Raw genomic sequence first — 17695 nt, forward strand, 5'->3', positions numbered from 1 at the left:
CTGTCATAGATCGGGCATTTGGTCTAGTGGTATGATTCTCGCTTTGGGTGCGAGAGGTCCCGAGTTCGATTCTCGGAATGCCCCCTTTTCTTTTTCAACTTTTTATTTAGGACCATGTACCGATTTTACCCTCAACTGAAGCAGAGCAGCAAACCCTCACTTGGGAGTAATAAGTGAAAAAGAAGAGGGGTACTTGAGGAAAATAAAATATCAAACAAAACGCCATCTATAATCCAATTCTCCCAACCACTTCCTTATCCTATCTTCTTCTTCTTCTTCTTCTTCTTCCTTCTCCGCATCAGAAGAAGAAAGAAAAATGGCTTCCACACTCTCCACTCTCACCACCCTCCGTTCCCCACCGCACCTTTCTTATTCCCATTCCTCTTTTTCCACTCAGTCCTCCATTTCCACAACCCTCCAATTTCCCTTTAACCCTTCCTCCACCGCTACCTCCCACCGTGCCACCTACCTCCGTCCCATTGCCGCCGTGTCAGCCCCTGAGAAAATCGAAAAGCTCGGCGCCGACATCTCCAACCTCACTCTCGAAGAAGCCCGCATTCTGGTCGACTTTCTTCAAGATAAGCTTGGGGTCTCCGCTGCCGCATTCGCCCCCGCCGCCGTCGTCGCAGCACCCGGCGCCGCAGCCGGGGACGCGGCCGCGGAGGCGGTGGAGGAGAAGACGGAATTCGATGTGGTCATTGAGGACGTGCCAAGCAATGCTAGAATTGCAGTGATTAAGGCAGTGAGGGCATTGACAAGCTTGGCTTTGAAGGAAGCCAAAGAACTCATCGAAGGTTTGCCCAAGAAGTTCAAGGAAGGGATTTCGAAAGAAGAGGCTGAGGATGCCAAGAAACAGCTTGAAGAAGCTGGAGCTAAAATCGCCATTGTTTAATGCTGCTGGGGGAAGAAGTGTTTGTTTTAGATTAACTCACTCAGTCTTTGCTGAATTTCCCCTTTTTTTCTACTTGATGTGAACTGTGAACTCGTCGTTCTGACATATTTCCAATTAGAATCATATTGCTTGCTTTATGTTGCTGCTGTTCGCCAAATCGTTGTCTTCCTCTTATTCCTTGATCATCAGGTCTGTAAAACTACATAAACTTGTATTGAAATTTCATACAAAAGACCTGTTTTTTTCCAGAGAGAATGGTTTAGCTATCTCCCATGAAAGTCTGTTACCAATTCCCAACTGTTCATCAATCAATTGAACAAACAATGAACCAACAACACAAATGCAAATCAACGGCGAATTGACAACTTTTGCACACTAAATACACACGACCACGCTCACCAATAGTTTCTTATTTATCAACAAGATAAAATGAAATCAAAATGGCACGACTACATGTTATGATGGCTGGAAAGTCAGTCGTCGACTTGATCTTCAGGTGTCTCGTCCACCGTGCGTTTGACTGTAATTACAGGGCACTCGGCATGTTTTGCACAGAATTCACTTACAGTGCCTACAAAGACCCTGCAGACATCGACAAGCGGATTTTCCAGGCAGTTAGGCTTCCAATGCCATAAAGGTATTAAGTAAAAACAGGCTAAGAAATGATAAATTGAGTCTTATATTAGAAACAGTAATGTCGAAGAGCTAATACAACTCAAGCACACCTTTTGAACCGGCCAATGCCCCTGCTTCCCACAACTAGAAAATCAGGCTGCACGCGTTTCACCTCGAGGCAAATTACTTCAGTGGGATCGCCCTTCTTAAGCCAAGCTTCACAAGCAACCTACAAAAAAGTATTGCAACAAACAATGAACACGACCAATTGCAATAGAACTATGTCAGGAAAGAAAATAGTATGTCTAATTATCCAAAAAAGATTATCCTAACATTGCCTTCTTTTTGGTGTTTAAACAGACAATATTATTGTTTGATTTTTCTGGTGTACCAACAGTAGGTAAAGTGTGATCATAATTTTGCATATTTACATTGATAGATCAATCCAGCAGAAAAAGTCGTATAAACAAGGATTACCCCAATTTCATGACATCTATTGACAAAGAACTCCAGTAGTTGAAGCCCTCGTGCATTGTCCCTTTGCTTCAGGTCTTTAAAATCATCAGGTGATGCAAAGATACTATCTACGTCGTCAAAACCTACAAGAAATAAAATGAGCAGAGTACTGTTTCGGTTACTAGTTATTTTCTAACATGTGATATGTGGAATCAGTATCATTTTGAAATATGGTGCGTACACTGCCATCCCACACCTCAGTTCCCTTGTAAAAAAGAAGAAAAAATCAGAGAGATGGGAAAAGTCATCAAGAAGGTCAAACTATCGAAACTATTTCAAGAAATATAGCATCATAGTAATACTGTACAAAATATAATCCACATCCTCGAGTCATAGTATAGTATAGTACCTTCTAACAAAACCACTAAACATTATGTTCACAACTATTATGAAACAGTCAAAAAGGAGATAATCTTTCTCAGAAATGGCAATGAATCTAAAATTTTCAAGAAGATGGTAAATGGTTTATACATACATAACTACATGTGTGTGTGCATATATATGTATAAAACCACACAAGAAAATAGTCTATTCGCCATTTACCTCGAGCATAATTATGTGCTATCTTAAAGACAAGTGCTTCGAGAATTTTTAAAGTTACTTTGATAATCAAACAAAAAACTAAAAATGATTAAAGTACTTCCCACCGTCTCAAAAGCTATCCAAACTCATTCTAAGAAAAAACATCCAATTATGGCAAAAAAAATTAGAAACCAAATAGGAGTTGAGGGAAGCACAAACATCAAATTGTTTTTGTACAGAATATTTATAAGACAAAACGTGCTCTACATGTGATTTGGATGCATGTCTTTTAATTTGTTTCTTTTTTCAATTTAAATTTTGGGAATGTTTGAAAATGGCATGTCATGATCTTACAAGACCAGGATAACAGGTGACCTCTGTTTATGTGTCTTCAAGTTCTAAGGAACTCCGGCACATTTAGGCACATAGAAGACATGCTCAGGAGAGAAATGAAGGAAGGAGTCACTAACAATTATTTAATAATTGTAGTACTGAGAAATAATAAACACTATGTAGAAACGAAACAGGGGGCAAAGGACTAGAATCGTTGTGTGATAAGACTTGAAGATTAAGAGCATGTTTCAAAAACTTTCTAAGTGCATAAAAGATTTCTTTTTTTCCACATAACACTTATTTAAACACTTAAATTCAAACAAGCCGTAATATTAGATCAGGAAGTTTTTTGTTTGAGATGCTTGTTATTTATTTGTAGGACATATGATTATATAAGTAGGGGAGAGCGCTTCCTTCGAGGAATAAAGTTGCTTAAAACTGAATATTGCAACGTGAATACATGTATTATACTTACTGGTTGTACTGAATTTTGTTGTGTATAATTATATAAAAGATATTTCACAGAGATGTGATCGAGTGAAATGTAAAAATTTGCATTAGTCTACAGTTCAAATCATTGTTCAAAAGTCTGATACTTTCAAAAGAGTTAGAAAACTTGGATCGCTCTACCATACAAAGTCGTCGGTGAAATACACCAAGAAAAAGATAGAGGAAGCTCGTTTCCTATTTGTAGATTCGAAACTTCAAGAAATTTTAAAGCAGATAATCCATCATGCACATGCTAATTATCGAAATCAGTCATCAGTGCGATCTCTATATTTTTTTAGCGTTTAATTTGCAAGTTCAGATCAAGGAGAAAACAAAACTCTAGGGCATAGATCACAACAAAGACATATAAGCCGCACTTCTTGAATCAAATACGAAACTAAATGCCCTGGTACACCACTTAATAAAACAACAATTCCCTTATATGCTTCCAATCAGCCAATATTTCGTCATATGAAAAGTCGGAGTTCATCTAACCAAGTTCAAGATTCAGCAAAACAAGAAACAACGAACAGAACAACATCGCATCTCAACAAAGTCAATCAGCATCAAGCAAAGAGACCACAAAATAACGAAATCGAGAGAAGGAGAGCAAACCGTCTTCGTCGGGCACTTGAACATGAAGGAAGAGAAACTTGAAACCAGAGGTGTTGGAACGGACGATCTTCTGGAGAGTCCATTCGAAGGCCCTACTGCTGCTTATGGAAGCGTGTGGATAGCCCTTGATGGTTGACTGATTCACAGCAAGCATTATTCGAGTCGGTTCTCCCTCCATTGTCGTCTCTGTAATCGATTTTTCGCGATAACCCCTCTCTCTTCTAACGATCTCTGTTTCCCTCCAGTCTCGATGCCTAATGCCCTGCCTTCTGCCACGTGGACAACCCCCCACATTTCTTTTATCCAACAATTTTGTTTTTATTTTAATCCTTTCACATGTTCAATATTTAATTTCATTTTTTAACATTTAATGAAACTTCAACTCCTAATAAATTTTGGAAAATTTTGTGATATTACTTATTGTCTTGTTCCAAGTATATTTATTTTAAGCCCAACCTAAATAATTTTCAATTTTAAATATATATATTTTAAATTCTTTAAAAGTTTATTAGTGCTTTAAATTTGGACAATTATAAGTAATAAGAGTAACGTGCAACACTGGTCCACTTTGTCCCTGCTATTATCTCATACATAAGAAAATGATGCATAATATAACAGAAAAAATAATTTTTCAAGTGTAAAAACTCGAAAGTTAACATTAATAGAAACATTTCTTTTTCAGTAGTAAACAACTTCATTCATAATCTTATCACGAGCAATTTTATTTGAAAAACATCATAAAAATAAAAAAAGAGAACTAAGTACTGAAATTGAAACAATATGACTGATATCTCTTAATGATAGTTGATATTAAATTTGAAGTATTTTTTATTATTATTATTTTTCGTTCATAAATTTAATAATCGTATAAAACTGTTGGACATATTATAGTGATGTTATCGAATAATTGTTGAAGTACAAAAATAAGGTTGGATGATGAAATGCACACTCAAAGGCAAGAGAAGATGCTTGCTTGGTTGCTCACATCATCAAACCTCTTGGAATAAGAAACAACACAATACACATTCTAATAAAAGTAAATAACAAAGTAAGAAAATTTCTTTAAAAAATGGACATCTCTAATAATATTTTTTATATAAAGAAAAACAAATTTGTGATTTTGAAAACGCAATTAAATGTTTTTTTTTTAAAAAAAAAAATTTAGGGAGTAAATAAATAAAAAGAAAAAGAAGGTGAAAAATAAGATACTAAATTAATAATTTACCTTATAACTATACAAATTAGTGATTAAATTTGATTTAATTGGAATTTGGCCATTGATTTGAATTCCCAGTGAAAGAAACTCTTCCAAAACCCAACTGACCCAGTTGATACAACTGCAACCAAATTCTTTCTGCTTCAAATCTCGCACTAAAATTCCCCACCTCTTCTTCTTCTTCTTCTTCCTCGCCGGACCCCGGCATAATTTCCGGCAGCTCTTCCTCCCTCGCCGGACCCAAACCAATTTCCGACGCAGCAGCAGCGCCATCGCATTCCCTTTTCCGGCGAATCAACTTCCTCTTCTTCCTCGCCCGTTGCAGACACCGCCGGCCAATCATCCACGGCAATTTGACGAGGGCCAGAGCCAAGAAGCTAACCACGGAACAGGGGCAGCAGCAGACAGCGACACAATCGGCCACCAAGCCAGCAGTACAAGACCGGCAATGCTTGCCGGAGCAGTCAATTAGATCGACCCCATCATCGACGGGGAATCTCCGACGGCGCGTGGGTGGAGATGGGCTTTCTTCCATGTTGTGAAACGTTATTTTTCTTGATTAAAGGCTAAAAAACAGAAAGGGAAAATGAAGATTAGCTGAAAAGTTTTGGGAGTTGGGGAGTAACATAAATTCCCTAGGAAAATGGGTTGATGATGATATTTAAAGTGAAAGTATAGGAATTGAAAGCATAGTTCCATCAAAAGAAAGAGGGCCCATGGATGTTCTAATTTTACCCCAACAGTTGAACAGAAAAAAAGAAAAAAAAAAGGGGGGGGGGGGGGGGGGGTAAAAACAATTTAAGGTATTAATTAATTAGAAGATGAAGTGAGATGCGATGAAGACACTGAAATTAATATAAAGAACCAAAAAAAAAAGACATTAATAACAAATTTCCATGAATGAAAAAGAAGAGGTATGAAATAGGGAATATGAGTGAGACCACACAGTTGAGTTCAGACCCTAAGTTTATGAAAAATATTCCTTCTTTTGTTACTTAGTAAATGCAATTATTATTTTACCCTTCTTACCATATTGTTACTGACTTTTAATATTATATTTTTAAAAATAGTTTATGAATTTCATGTAAAAAAAAGAAAAAGAAATTAAAGTGGATAGTTTGTCTGTTATGGGCAGCAGCACACAAGGGGTTTTGTTGATTAACATTGAAGAATAAAGAGGAAGCCTTGGCTTCTGCTCTCTTCTTATTCACATGGGATGATGGGGGTCAAACCATTATAACTTTAATTTTCAAAATATAAAAAATTAAATTATTTAAATTTTCAAAAAAGTTTCAATAACGCCTTTAACCTTAAAAAAAAAAAAAAATAATTGAGATTAAAATAGTTAATACTTTATTTAAAAATGCTATTTAACTTTTAAAAGGGTCTCAAAAATACCTGACTTTCAAAACAAAAATATTTCAGACTGACACTAAAAAGGTTTCAAAATACTCATGAACTTTCAAAAATATCATTAAAAAATTTAGAAATAATCTACGAGGTATCAACGGACAAAAAATATATATATATATATATATATTTTATAAATGTAAAGATATTGATGCTAAATTTAAAATTTCATTAATGTTTTTTTAAATATAGTACTAATAGTAAGGGCACTTTTAAATTTTTTTAACAATGAAAATTTTTTAACGTTCAAGTATATTTTTTAAACACTAGTAACCGTTTACTTTCAAAACAAACCGTAAGTATATTTTAAAACTTTTGAAAGTTTAGAGCTATTTTTAGATTAAAAAATAATAATTTTTAGGTACTTTTATTAATTTAACTTTTTTATTGTTATTATTATTCGGTTAATTTGTTCGATACTATGTAACTACTGATAACTATATATATATATATACATTCAAAACTACATATTTATTCAATAAACAATAATATAGAAAAAAAAAATACTCCTACATAAGATATAAAAAGAAAACAAATTTAAAAAAAAAAAAAGAAGGAAATAAGAAAATAAATGGTTGAATAAACAAAAATGTAGAAAAGAAAAATTGATTGGACATGGCGAGCATTTCTATATTTGAGAAGAAAACACTCCAACATCCAAACACCACAAATTCAAAAAAAAGATGCAAAGAACAGAAACAATCTCACGAAATTTGAATTTCATTTGAAATTCAAAAACGTTCCTGAGAAACAAATCTCATTCACAATTCAACGCACAAACACGAAAACCTAACAATTGAAGAAAATCGTTAAAGAAAAAAGAAACAGAGCGATCGGAGAACTCACCGGAAAGGAGATGAAGGCGGCGAGGTTTGTCGATGGGGAAATGGTTCGATCTGGAATGGAGGATGGATGGATCGTGGTTTGCGGATGAATAAGTAAGTAAGTAATGTGGAATCTGGTCTAAATCTGAAGTCCGCTTGTCTGCCCTGTGCGGGAATTAAATAAAATAAAAGGAAAAATGGAATCGAAATTGATGTTGATCAGAGGCATTTCTTGGATTTTTAAAACGATGATGAAGGAAGGAAGGGTTGGGGATTATAATAAGAGAAGGCTGCATTAAAAAACTGAAGAACTGAAGAAGACAGAGAGAGGGGGAAAAAAAAAATAAGAAGAAGAAGAAGAAGGAGAAAAAGCATCTTTGGGGTTGATATTCATGAGTACCGATGGGCAGTGACAGCGAATATTGGGAACTGCTTCTCTCTTCAAATACCCGCTCTTCACTTCTCTTCCACTCCCGGATTCATTTCTTTTTCTTTTTTTCCTTTTAATTTATTTATTTTAACATTTTAATTCATTTTCTAAATTTAAATGCACTCAATTTTAGGAGAATCTAGTTTTTTTTTTTTTTTTTTTTAGTTCCTAGTAATTATAGTAATAATATTTTCTGTAAATATAATAAAATTTTAATTATATGTAGGCAGTGTTACATATTGTCCACTTTGAGCATAAGCTCGGGAAGCCTCGTACCAAGAGTATTCTTTGTTTATAAACGCATGATTATTCCCTAAATTAGTCGATGTGGGACTTCCATCATCTAACACTTCCCCTTGAACAAAGTACGTCTCCTCTTAATCGAGGCTAGACTCCTTTGGAGTCATAGTCATTTTTTATTGCCTTCGAGGAGGCTTGACTCCTTTTCTTTTGGAGTCCTTTGTTCGACATTTGAGGATTTATCAATCTATTGGCACGACTAAGTTTACGGCATGACTCTAATACCATGTTAGGTTGAATGACATTATGACCTATATGAGTTACGACCTCATGTATTTATAAATGTGTATAATGAAGATTACATTGTAAATCATAGATTTGGTAACAAACCAGTAATTCATAAATTTGGTAATAAACTAGTAAATCACTAGATTATCTTACTATGTACAGATATGATCTATTCTACGTTTAAAAGTAGCATGTGTTTTCAAATGCACCTTTCTTTTATCAAATCTCAGGGACATGATCTACCCGCAAGATAGGCTATACGAGAAAATGAGCGGCTTGAAAAAGGGTTGAGTCTCGGGGACTTATTATAACTGAAACTCCCCCACCATCCAAGTAAAAAACCATTACAAATAACACCTAACTGAATTTTCGCCTACATTTTGTCGTGTTTTAAGGTAGGTTAAGTCATGACTGAACCTCGTAAACTCGAGCGGAAAGGCTAGACTATATTAAAATTATGACATCTTTTAATTTTTTTTTGTTAAATAAATTAATGTCGAATAAGTGAAATCAGAGATATTTATTTAATTTTTAATGGGTTAAAGTTTGAAATAATAAAAAAATGGGATTTAAATATTTTGTCGGTTAATATTTAATATTTTAATGGAGGAAGAATTAAAGATGAAGATTAAAAAAAGTAAGGTAAGAGAATTAATTATGTAAATAAAGTAATTGAGGGTTAAATTATTTTAGTGTGCATGGCTGATGCACTCGGAGGGTACGCCGCGGCACGTGCGCCCACAGCCAACCCACCCCCTTGCCTTTGCTTTTTTGACCCACTCTTTTTCTTTGCTTAAATCGGTACTTACAGCTTTCTTAATTAATAATTATTAATTAGTGTGGATTTCCCATACAAACATTTAAATCTTTAATATATTTATATATTCATTAACAATCAATAATAAATTATTAACATTATCTCAACACTAATTGTTTTTCTTTCTAAAGTCATGCTAAAAAATTTACTACAAATATTGATATATAATATAAGTTTAAATTAATAAAAATAAAATAAAATAATTTAAATTAATAAAAATACCATTCTCATAAATTTTTTTTTAATAATATACTTGAACTAAAATAGTTAAAAAAATACTCATAAACTTTTTAAAGTAATATCAAAGTACGTGACAATTATATTTTTAAAATATTTTTTATTATAAACACAAATGGGTTAACGTTACTTTTAAAATTTTATAAGTATTTTTTTTTAATATAGTACTATTAGTAAAAAATATTTTGAATTATTTATTTTATTTTATTTTATTTTTCATAAATGGGAAAAAAATTAAATAATATTTTTGAACCACAAAAAAAAAAAAAAAAAAAAAAAAAAAACAAATCCCTATGCAAAAGAGTTTTAAAATTCATAAAAATTAGACAGAAAGTAGAGCAAATCAAAATTGTTCCATAACGAATAAGACCATTCACTAGACATTATGTTATAATTAATGCATAATAAATGTAGTTTTCATAAATTGTTGAAATGTAAAGTCAAATATCTTTTCAATCTTAAGCCAATCAAATTATTATTTTTAATAATAATATGTCAACTTTATTATAAAAGTTCATTTTAATTTGAGTCTCTCAATGTTTTAAAATATAAATAATGAAATGTGGTGTTATGAAGACCACTTATATGGAAAACAGACCCAACATGGGTGTGTCTGTAACACAAAACAATGACAAAACTTTTCCTATTCATTTCATTTTCATAATTATAGTATTTCACATTTGAATTTACACCCAAATTGTTGATTGGATTGTGTTGGGCAACATTTGAATTCGATCCCGAACCTTCATTAAAAAAATGCAAGTTCGAATAGTAACGATCAAGACCTTTCTACTTAGAGTTACTATTATTAGAGACAACTTTCTATATAAGATTTAGATTAGTGAAATCGAACCATGATTTTTTAATTGTACATAGGGGTGTTCATATGATTCAATAACTCGACCAATTTGAAGTACCCAATTCAAATCATAAAGGTTTAACTCGACCAACCCAATACCCTATTCTACTTTTAACAATATTAAGAATATTTAACGTCTATAACCAACCTTACGAAAACCTAAACCTACGGAATTACAAATTTTCTCCTTTTGATTAACTCATCACTACTTTTGATCCCTCGTAGTACCCTCTCTTTCTCAATCCAACTATTCTATGTGAAAGTCATAAAAAAGAGATCTTTCTCTCGATTTAGCCCTGTCTCCCGACGGGAGTATTTTAGTAATAGGTTCTATATATAAGAACGTGCAAAGACATGAAGAAGAGGCAGATAGACTAGTATTGATGGAGGCTACTCCACCAACATAAGCATAGTGATCCGATCTTTTGATCATTAATTTTTGCGAGAAATTCTTATTTGATTTATAATAGAGGAGGATGAATATTTTAGTAAGCGTAGGGAGCGCACGACTCCCTCGAGACAGAACATCCACCAGAGATAGCAACGGAAAGGGAGCAGGAACAAGGTAAGCCCAACAGGGACTCTATATTAATGATATTTTAAAAAATGGTATACATTTTACATTCTATATGAATGATATTTAAAAGAAAGAATAAAGCATATACTTCCTCATCAAGAAGCTCATTGCTATAATAATCTACAGTAAGTGAAGATTGCAAGTTCTTCTTCCCTTCAATAAAATCTGTTTACATTCAAACAGCTACGTCCAACGTTACTTCTAGACATTAGATCAGATACCTTCTTGTTCGACAATTGAAACGGTATTGGCGAGTCGATTGGAAGGGTGGTTTCGACTATAGTCCCGACAGGGACTCTGATCTCTGCTGCCAACTTCGTCGCCTCGTCGACTGTTGAGATAACTCGGTCGAAGCAAATGTATCTGCCGGAACCATTTTCCTTTAATTCTTCATATACACATACATGTGCTTTGGCCAATTTGGTCACGTCCACTGTTGCCAGTAGACCATTTTTGTACATCTCTCGAGCTCCTGCATTGATATCGATGGAGACTTTGAGTTTGATATGCATAATGTGTTCTTGTTAATGGAAAATGGAATCAATGAAAGCTTCTGCTGGGTTGTTTGTTCTTGAAGTTTTACCTTTGAGATAAGCCATCGTTGGAGTTGAATTTCTGGAATGGAAGTTGGAGCCAGTTATGAGAGGTGAACAGATGGTGGCTAGTTTTAGGCCACTTTCTTGTGCTATTTTCCATGCTACTTTTTCAGATTTTAGCTTCCCCAATGCAAACCATAGCTGCATAATCATCAACTGGTTTGTTAGAGCTCCATCTAATCTCAATTCTAAAGCTTTCTACAGTAATTAAATTCATAATGGTGGACCAAGGAGAAAGAAAGGGAGCGACCTTTTTATCTTGGCAGAGCTGGAAACTGCTCCAGCAGCCATGGTCGACAACTCGTGAGGTTCCAGTACTTTCAGGTTGGTCCCGCCAGATGCAAGCAAGGAGAGAAGATGTAAGAACACAATTTCGTACTGTTTCTGTTCTTGCGCACGCCTCCATCACATTCTCAGTGCTCCTCATTTCCACTTCGCTCATTACTTTCTGTGTACAAAAGTCCAATCCCCAAATAGCTTTAGAAAACTTTCAATAGTTTCGGGAGAAATAATATAACACCCTTAAAGTCCACACCTATTATTTTTGGACTTTTCATCTTCAAGGTTTAAAACTAGAGACGCGTTTCCACACCCTTGTAAAAAAAGTTTTGTTCTCCTCTCCAATCGATGTGGGATCTCACAATCCACTCCTCTTCAGGGTTCAGCTTAGGAGAACGACATGGAGTAGACACTGCGCGGTATGCCAACGAGGATGCTGACCCCAAAGGGAGTAGATTGTAAGATCTCATATCAATTGAAGAGGAGAACGAAATACCCGTTTTAAGGGTGTGAAACCCTCTCTAAGCATGAAATGAAAAGTCTAAAGGAGGACAATATCTACTAAGAATTACGGCCGTTACAATTAACCCATTTTAATCTCTAAACTTAACTTCACCTTAAACTATCACTTTCATCGCATTATATCTAAGAATAAGTGTTTGCAACATTCAATGTTCTTTTAATTTCTTCATCAAACAAATGTATTCTTATATTAGGCTGAATATGAAGTTTGTATCTATAGTTCTTGAAGTATAAAAAGCAATCGTTGCTCTCAATGCAGAAAACAGATTCAAAACGATCTTATCAGATGTGAGGACGACGGGGAGGGATGGTTCATTCATCAAATAGCAGCAAATTTCTCTCCAAGAAAAAGTAAAGGAAAAAACCCTCACCGTATAACCAGAAAGACCAGCAGGATCAATGGAAGAAGAGGTGTGAAAAACGCCACGGCAGCCATTGAAGGCTTCCACTAAGCTATTTACATCTGTAAGCTTCGCCACAACTACCGTCACATTAGGGCGGCCGCTCGTCGTCTCGTCCAATTTGTTCACATCCTCTGCCATTTAGGGTTTCCATTAGTCTATTAATCCAAAAAAACTACTCCGATCAATCATAAACCAATTGAAATTGATCGATTACGCTACAAGATACACGAAATTAAATTCAAATCGAATACTCAAAGAGCTTCAATCACTCACCAGGATTATCAACAATGACTCGAACAGAGTATCCATGAACTAAGAGCTCGTTAACGATGGCGGAACCAAGAAACGAAACGCCGCTAGTTACACACACGACTTTCTCCTCTGCATCGTCAATCAGCTTCGACTTGAGACTTTTGAACTCTTCGCCGTCCTTCCTCCTCTGGATGCCGCCGCAGGCAACGAGCTTGCGGCGGAGCTGCTCCAACTCCGATACCAAGGTTTCCTCGGGACGAAATAAAACACCCATTTCGCCGATTACACTGAAAATCTAGAGGACAGAGAGAGTGAGATAGGGAGGGAAAATTTGTTCGCGGTCGTTAAGTGCGTGGAATTCACTTATTTATAGAAAGGAAAAAAAAAAAAAAAGAAAAAAAGAAAATTTTTTTTTGGGGGCGTTCAATTTAGACTGCGGGAAAATAATATTAAAATTAAATATTTTAAAAAGTCGTTGGAATTATTAGGCGTCGGCTCAATCCAATCTTCTTCGACTCATTTTCCGGGAAGGCGCAGGAAAATAAATAAATAAATAAATAAATACAGAAAATTATGTGAATTTAGGCACGTGCTTTTGTGCACATGAAAATTAAAATATATTTAATAGATTAATGACGTATTAATCATTTTTTAAGTATAAATAAATAATAAATAAATACTTAAACTATTTATTTATTATTTCTTGATTAATTTGCAACGTTGACTAGCCAAAGGCTTTCTTGATTAATTTCTTTTAATACAGTTTAATTATTTTATTATTTGATAAATGGACGGTTATGTTCAATCTTAATTAGTATTTGCAATGGGCCTAAAAACAAGCAACTGGGAGCGGGAGGTGGATTGACTTCAAAGTTTGTAAGTTAGTGCGGGAAGCAACTCGATTCAATTGACCCCAGTCACCCAGCTTTGATTCTTCCTTCCCCATGGAAACTTCGGGTGCCCGCTTTCCGGTCTCCCACAAGCAGGCGTCAATGGAGATGAAGGTATGGTTTACTTGCTCCGGATTCAATTAATCCATTCTCTACATTTCTTGAAGGAATTCGGGATTTGGGTTTTCTCATTTTCCCCACTAGAAGCTTTTTTCTGAAGGGTTAATTCAAAGGAATTCGCGTTTGCCCACAACCTGTTTGCTTTAATGCCGCTGCTAGTTTTATTAGGCTTTTATCAAGCAGACTAGTGAGTCGCCTGTTTGCGGATGGGTAGTTTGAATTTTGATGATATAGAAACGAATTTGAAGTAGATAGCTTCTTCCTGCGTGTTGTTGTAGAATCGGGTAAAGGGGTTTTGAAGAAAATGCTCGATTCTATGGTTATTTGATTTTGATGAAGCATTACATCTCTTGCAATATTCTACGACTTACATCGTATCCCTATTTTTCTGGGCATCTGTGGATTCCAGTGCCTATGTTCTAGTTCTAGTTCAAAGCATTTTACTTGTCATTTTTGGTTAGCTCAGGCAGTAAGTAACCTCATTCATATATCTTCTGCTTTCAGGGAATCAAAACAGATATAGTCATTTGTCGCCATGATGATCATTTTCTCGTCAGTAGGAGTTTGGTTTTTTACTACTAGTGCATATGTTTGTTGGGGGTGGATGGGGAAATGGGTTTTTGGGATTTGTGTTATTTCCATCTCTGATGTTTGAAACTAAATTTAAGGTTATTGCAACTCAAATTGGGGCAATGGGGACTATGCTGCAAGCCAGGTGAGCAATTCTATTTTAAGGTTTTTGTGATAAAATGTTGAGCATAGATAAAACGCTTATTACCATCTCAAAGATCATTTGTTCAATTCTCCACCCCTACAATTGTTGAACTAAAAAAATGCTTGAGATGGTATGAGAGAAGGACATGCTTTAATGACTTGATAGTTGTGAGGTCCCACATTGGTTGGAGGGGGGAACGAAACATTTTTTTATAAGGGTGTGAAAACCTCTCCCTAGTAGACGCATTTAAAAATCATGAGGCTGACGGCAATACCTAACGGGCCAAAGTAGATAATATCTGCAAGTGGTAGCCTTGGGCTATTACAAATGGTAACAGAGCCGAACGCCGGGCTGTGTGCCAACGAGGACGTTGGACCCCAAGGGTGGTGGATTATGAGGTCCCACATTGGTTGGAGAGGGGAACAAAGCATTTCTTATAAGAGTGTGGAAACCCCTCCCTAGTAGATGCATTTTAAAACCATGAGGATGACGGCGATACGTAACGGGCTAAAACGGACAATATCTGCTATCGGTAGCCTTGAGCTGTTACAATAGTACATTGAGATTCATAGGTACACATAAAACATTGCAATAAAGGCTAAAATATTATGCTACATTAGATGCTTCTTAGACATTTATATGTTACCTTCTTCAGGAAGGAGGAGGGGATGGCAATTCATCCAACCTTCTCAGTGTCGACCGTTTTTGGGAAAAGAAATGAGGCAAGTCCGTTACGCTATTGTAGTTTGTTACTGGATTATGCTGTGACTGATACATGAAATTTGCAGCCAATGCTGATCGCTTGTGCACGTCAGTTGATCGAACAAATCAGGTAAACCTTCCAATTCAACATTGTCAAACTTTACGGTCTGAATATGAAGATCTGACTTCTGGACATGTATACGCGTGGACTTTGGAATCTGCGATAACCAAAACATGCAATATTTCTATTAAATAGATAGCCTGTCTTACTGTGAAAGCAATAGCTACTTGTAAAAGTTTGGGATCTCGACTTGTCTGGTTCTGATTTATGGAAATGCTTCTTTCCATATGTGGGAGCTTTGAGCTTTCTTGGTTGTCCTTCAAGAGATGCATCTAAAAGATTTGTTTCCTTAACTGGCTTGAGGCTTAGTGAGAGAGTGCTTGGTTCCCTCCTTTGAAACTTCCTGCAAATGTCGATAAAACACGTACAAGACAACAATGGACACAAACAACACTGTTATTTGTTCTATTGAGACATTCCAACAAGAGTTCAAGTTTCTCACAAAAACTCACTGAACGTCCTCTTCCATACAACGAACAATCCCCCCTGCCCACTAACAAACTGTCTTCTGTAAATCTCCATTCTTATCCCTCCTATGGTAAGTTTGTGCGATCGGGGAGGCATAACAGCCCGAGGTTTTAACCTTTTTAAGTGGGTACTGTGAGAAACTAGAGGGGTAGGATCTTTTTGTAGTGATGCTTGGTAATTCCAGTTTCTCTGGGAGGGAGAACTTTATGGAAAGAAGGGATTTTGACTGCTACTTACCGACATTTACTTGGAGTAGAGCTACCTGTATGATTTTTAGGATGCATTTATTGATGTGTTGAATATTGGAAGCTTAGAACTTTTACGCCCCATCAAGATGGATATTCAAATACCATGTAATCATATTAGAGAACGGGCATCCTTTTCCCATCTATTACCAACCTTCATCTTCAAGGAACAAGAGGACTACTGGGCTATGGCTTTAGAGATGGATAGAATATTTACTGCAAGCTCATGAACTAAGAAGCTTGCATCCACTTGAAATTTGGAAATTTCTGTTGCTTACAATCAAAGGGGCACCCACCCATAAAGTTTAAATTCTTTATTTGGGAACTTAGTGATACTTGCATTAATACTGGAGACAAACTCCAACGAAAGTTCCTATGGATTGCTGTTTCACCGAGCTGCTGCTACCTATGTATTAAGGATCAAGAAACTCTGTATTCATCTTCTCAGCAACTGTCCCTTTGCCTTCTTTTTGAGCTTTCCTATAAGATTCATTCAGTTTGTTTGTAACAAGACCCGAAGAGATCTTCACCCTCCTTAACATGTCCCTCATTGGCAGTTCCTTCAAGAAGGAGAAGAAAATCCTTTGATGCAACTTTTTCTCTGCTTTTTACTGGAATTTATAGCTGAAATGGAACACACACATCTTCACTGATACGCAACAAAGCATACATTTTATTGTTTCTTGTTTTATCTTGGAGTAAACTTTCTCCACCTTTTTGTAACTATAGCTTATCGACCCTCGTGACTAATGGAGGTATTTTCTTAGGTAATTATTTACAGCTAGAATGAGACTTTCTTTTGTAATCTATTTCATCAATCAATGAAATGGGTTCTGTTTCCTATAAAATAATATAACATGCTGAAATTATTCTTTGTTTCTGCAGTTTATCAGGTTCATACAAGCCATTATTAATCTCTCTTGGCCTCAAAGACCATTCTGTGGTAATTAGTCAACCATGTTTTTCTTCCATCTTTAGTAACCTGAGTGTGTTTTAAATGAATTCTTTCTGCTTTGCAGGAGACGATGAGAGGCATACTTTCTGCTGTGTCTGAGAATAGACTTTGGTAGTATTTGACTTTTGCTCCTTAGAGAGAAGGGAAAAGAATATGTTTGATATTTGCATTAGAACCATATTCACCTTTGGTAAGTTAATATTTATATTTCTACCTTTTAGCATATCTTTTGGTGGGTGGGTGGGTGCAGGGATAGTTTTGAAGCTTTTATTGGTAAATCATCCCTCTTGTTCGACTTTTTCACGACCAATAAGATGATAGATGATAGACAAGGAGGAGATTTTAATGGAACATTGTACAAGGTAGCTGTTTTTTTAGTTTAACAATGATGAAAATTTGAACCTCTAACTAGAATATGCCGAAGTTGGTTGTTAATCATCTAGGTGTGAATTACAATCGAAAGGTTCCAAAGCCAAAAATTTCAAACTACTAAATAATTTCAAGTATGAACATAGAGATATTCATAATCTAAAAATAAATCAGAAA

The 17695-nt window shown here is 35.4% G+C and overlaps 5 protein-coding genes and 1 non-coding gene across 10 annotated transcripts; 3 read left to right on the forward strand and 3 right to left on the reverse strand.

The window, feature by feature from the left end:
• The first annotated feature begins 12 nt into the window (after positions 1-12).
• On the forward strand, positions 13-84 carry TRNAP-UGG (transfer RNA proline (anticodon UGG)). The gene has a single exon. It is a non-coding gene; the product is annotated as a tRNA-Pro (tRNA).
• Positions 85-250: 166 nt separating this feature from the next.
• LOC111797677 (large ribosomal subunit protein bL12c-like) lies at positions 251-1049 on the forward strand. The gene has a single exon (XM_023680764.2). The coding sequence runs from the start codon at positions 317-319 to the stop codon at positions 890-892; it is 576 nt and encodes a 191-aa protein (XP_023536532.2). The 5' UTR covers positions 251-316; the 3' UTR covers positions 893-1049.
• A 35-nt stretch (positions 1050-1084) lies between these two features.
• Positions 1085-4227, reverse strand: LOC111797680 (Adenine nucleotide alpha hydrolases-like superfamily protein). Its single transcript, XM_023680778.2, has 4 exons — positions 3983-4227; positions 1985-2106; positions 1618-1736; positions 1085-1474 (listed from the first exon to the last, which is right to left on the reverse strand). The coding sequence occupies exons 1-4, from the start codon at positions 4158-4160 to the stop codon at positions 1366-1368; spliced, it is 528 nt and encodes a 175-aa protein (XP_023536546.2). The 5' UTR covers positions 4161-4227; the 3' UTR covers positions 1085-1365.
• Positions 4228-5139: 912 nt separating this feature from the next.
• Positions 5140-7856, reverse strand: LOC111797691 (uncharacterized). Its single transcript, XM_023680790.2, has 2 exons — positions 7455-7856; positions 5140-5764 (listed from the first exon to the last, which is right to left on the reverse strand). The coding sequence occupies exon 2, from the start codon at positions 5731-5733 to the stop codon at positions 5242-5244; it is 492 nt and encodes a 163-aa protein (XP_023536558.2). The 5' UTR covers positions 5734-5764; positions 7455-7856; the 3' UTR covers positions 5140-5241.
• A 3006-nt stretch (positions 7857-10862) lies between these two features.
• On the reverse strand, positions 10863-13279 carry LOC111791163 (cinnamoyl-CoA reductase-like SNL6). Its single transcript, XM_023672407.2, has 5 exons — positions 12955-13279; positions 12649-12812; positions 11727-11924; positions 11464-11617; positions 10863-11352 (listed from the first exon to the last, which is right to left on the reverse strand). The coding sequence occupies exons 1-5, from the start codon at positions 13205-13207 to the stop codon at positions 11036-11038; spliced, it is 1086 nt and encodes a 361-aa protein (XP_023528175.2). The 5' UTR covers positions 13208-13279; the 3' UTR covers positions 10863-11035.
• Positions 13280-13664: 385 nt separating this feature from the next.
• Positions 13665-17372, forward strand: LOC111789023 (uncharacterized). 5 transcript variants are annotated; one of them, XM_087128648.1, is made up of 8 exons: positions 13665-13804; positions 13853-13937; positions 14448-14495; positions 14612-14658; positions 15314-15380; positions 15447-15490; positions 17080-17137; positions 17214-17372. In XM_087128648.1, the coding sequence occupies exons 2-8, from the start codon at positions 13878-13880 to the stop codon at positions 17262-17264; spliced, it is 375 nt and encodes a 124-aa protein (XP_086984774.1). In that variant the 5' UTR covers positions 13665-13804; positions 13853-13877; the 3' UTR covers positions 17265-17372. The 5 variants fall into 5 exon arrangements, with proteins under 5 accessions (XP_086984774.1, XP_023525414.2, XP_086984832.1 ...); XM_023669646.2 differs by having other exon boundaries at positions 15474-15490; XM_087128706.1 differs by lacking the exon at positions 14448-14495.
• Positions 17373-17695: the final 323 nt, after the last annotated feature.

The sequence above is a fragment of the Cucurbita pepo genome, chromosome 1 (genome assembly GCF_057944985.1).
Source record: "Cucurbita pepo subsp. pepo isolate OVF chromosome 1, ASM5794498v1, whole genome shotgun sequence".
Classification (NCBI taxonomy): domain Eukaryota; kingdom Viridiplantae; phylum Streptophyta; class Magnoliopsida; order Cucurbitales; family Cucurbitaceae; genus Cucurbita; species Cucurbita pepo.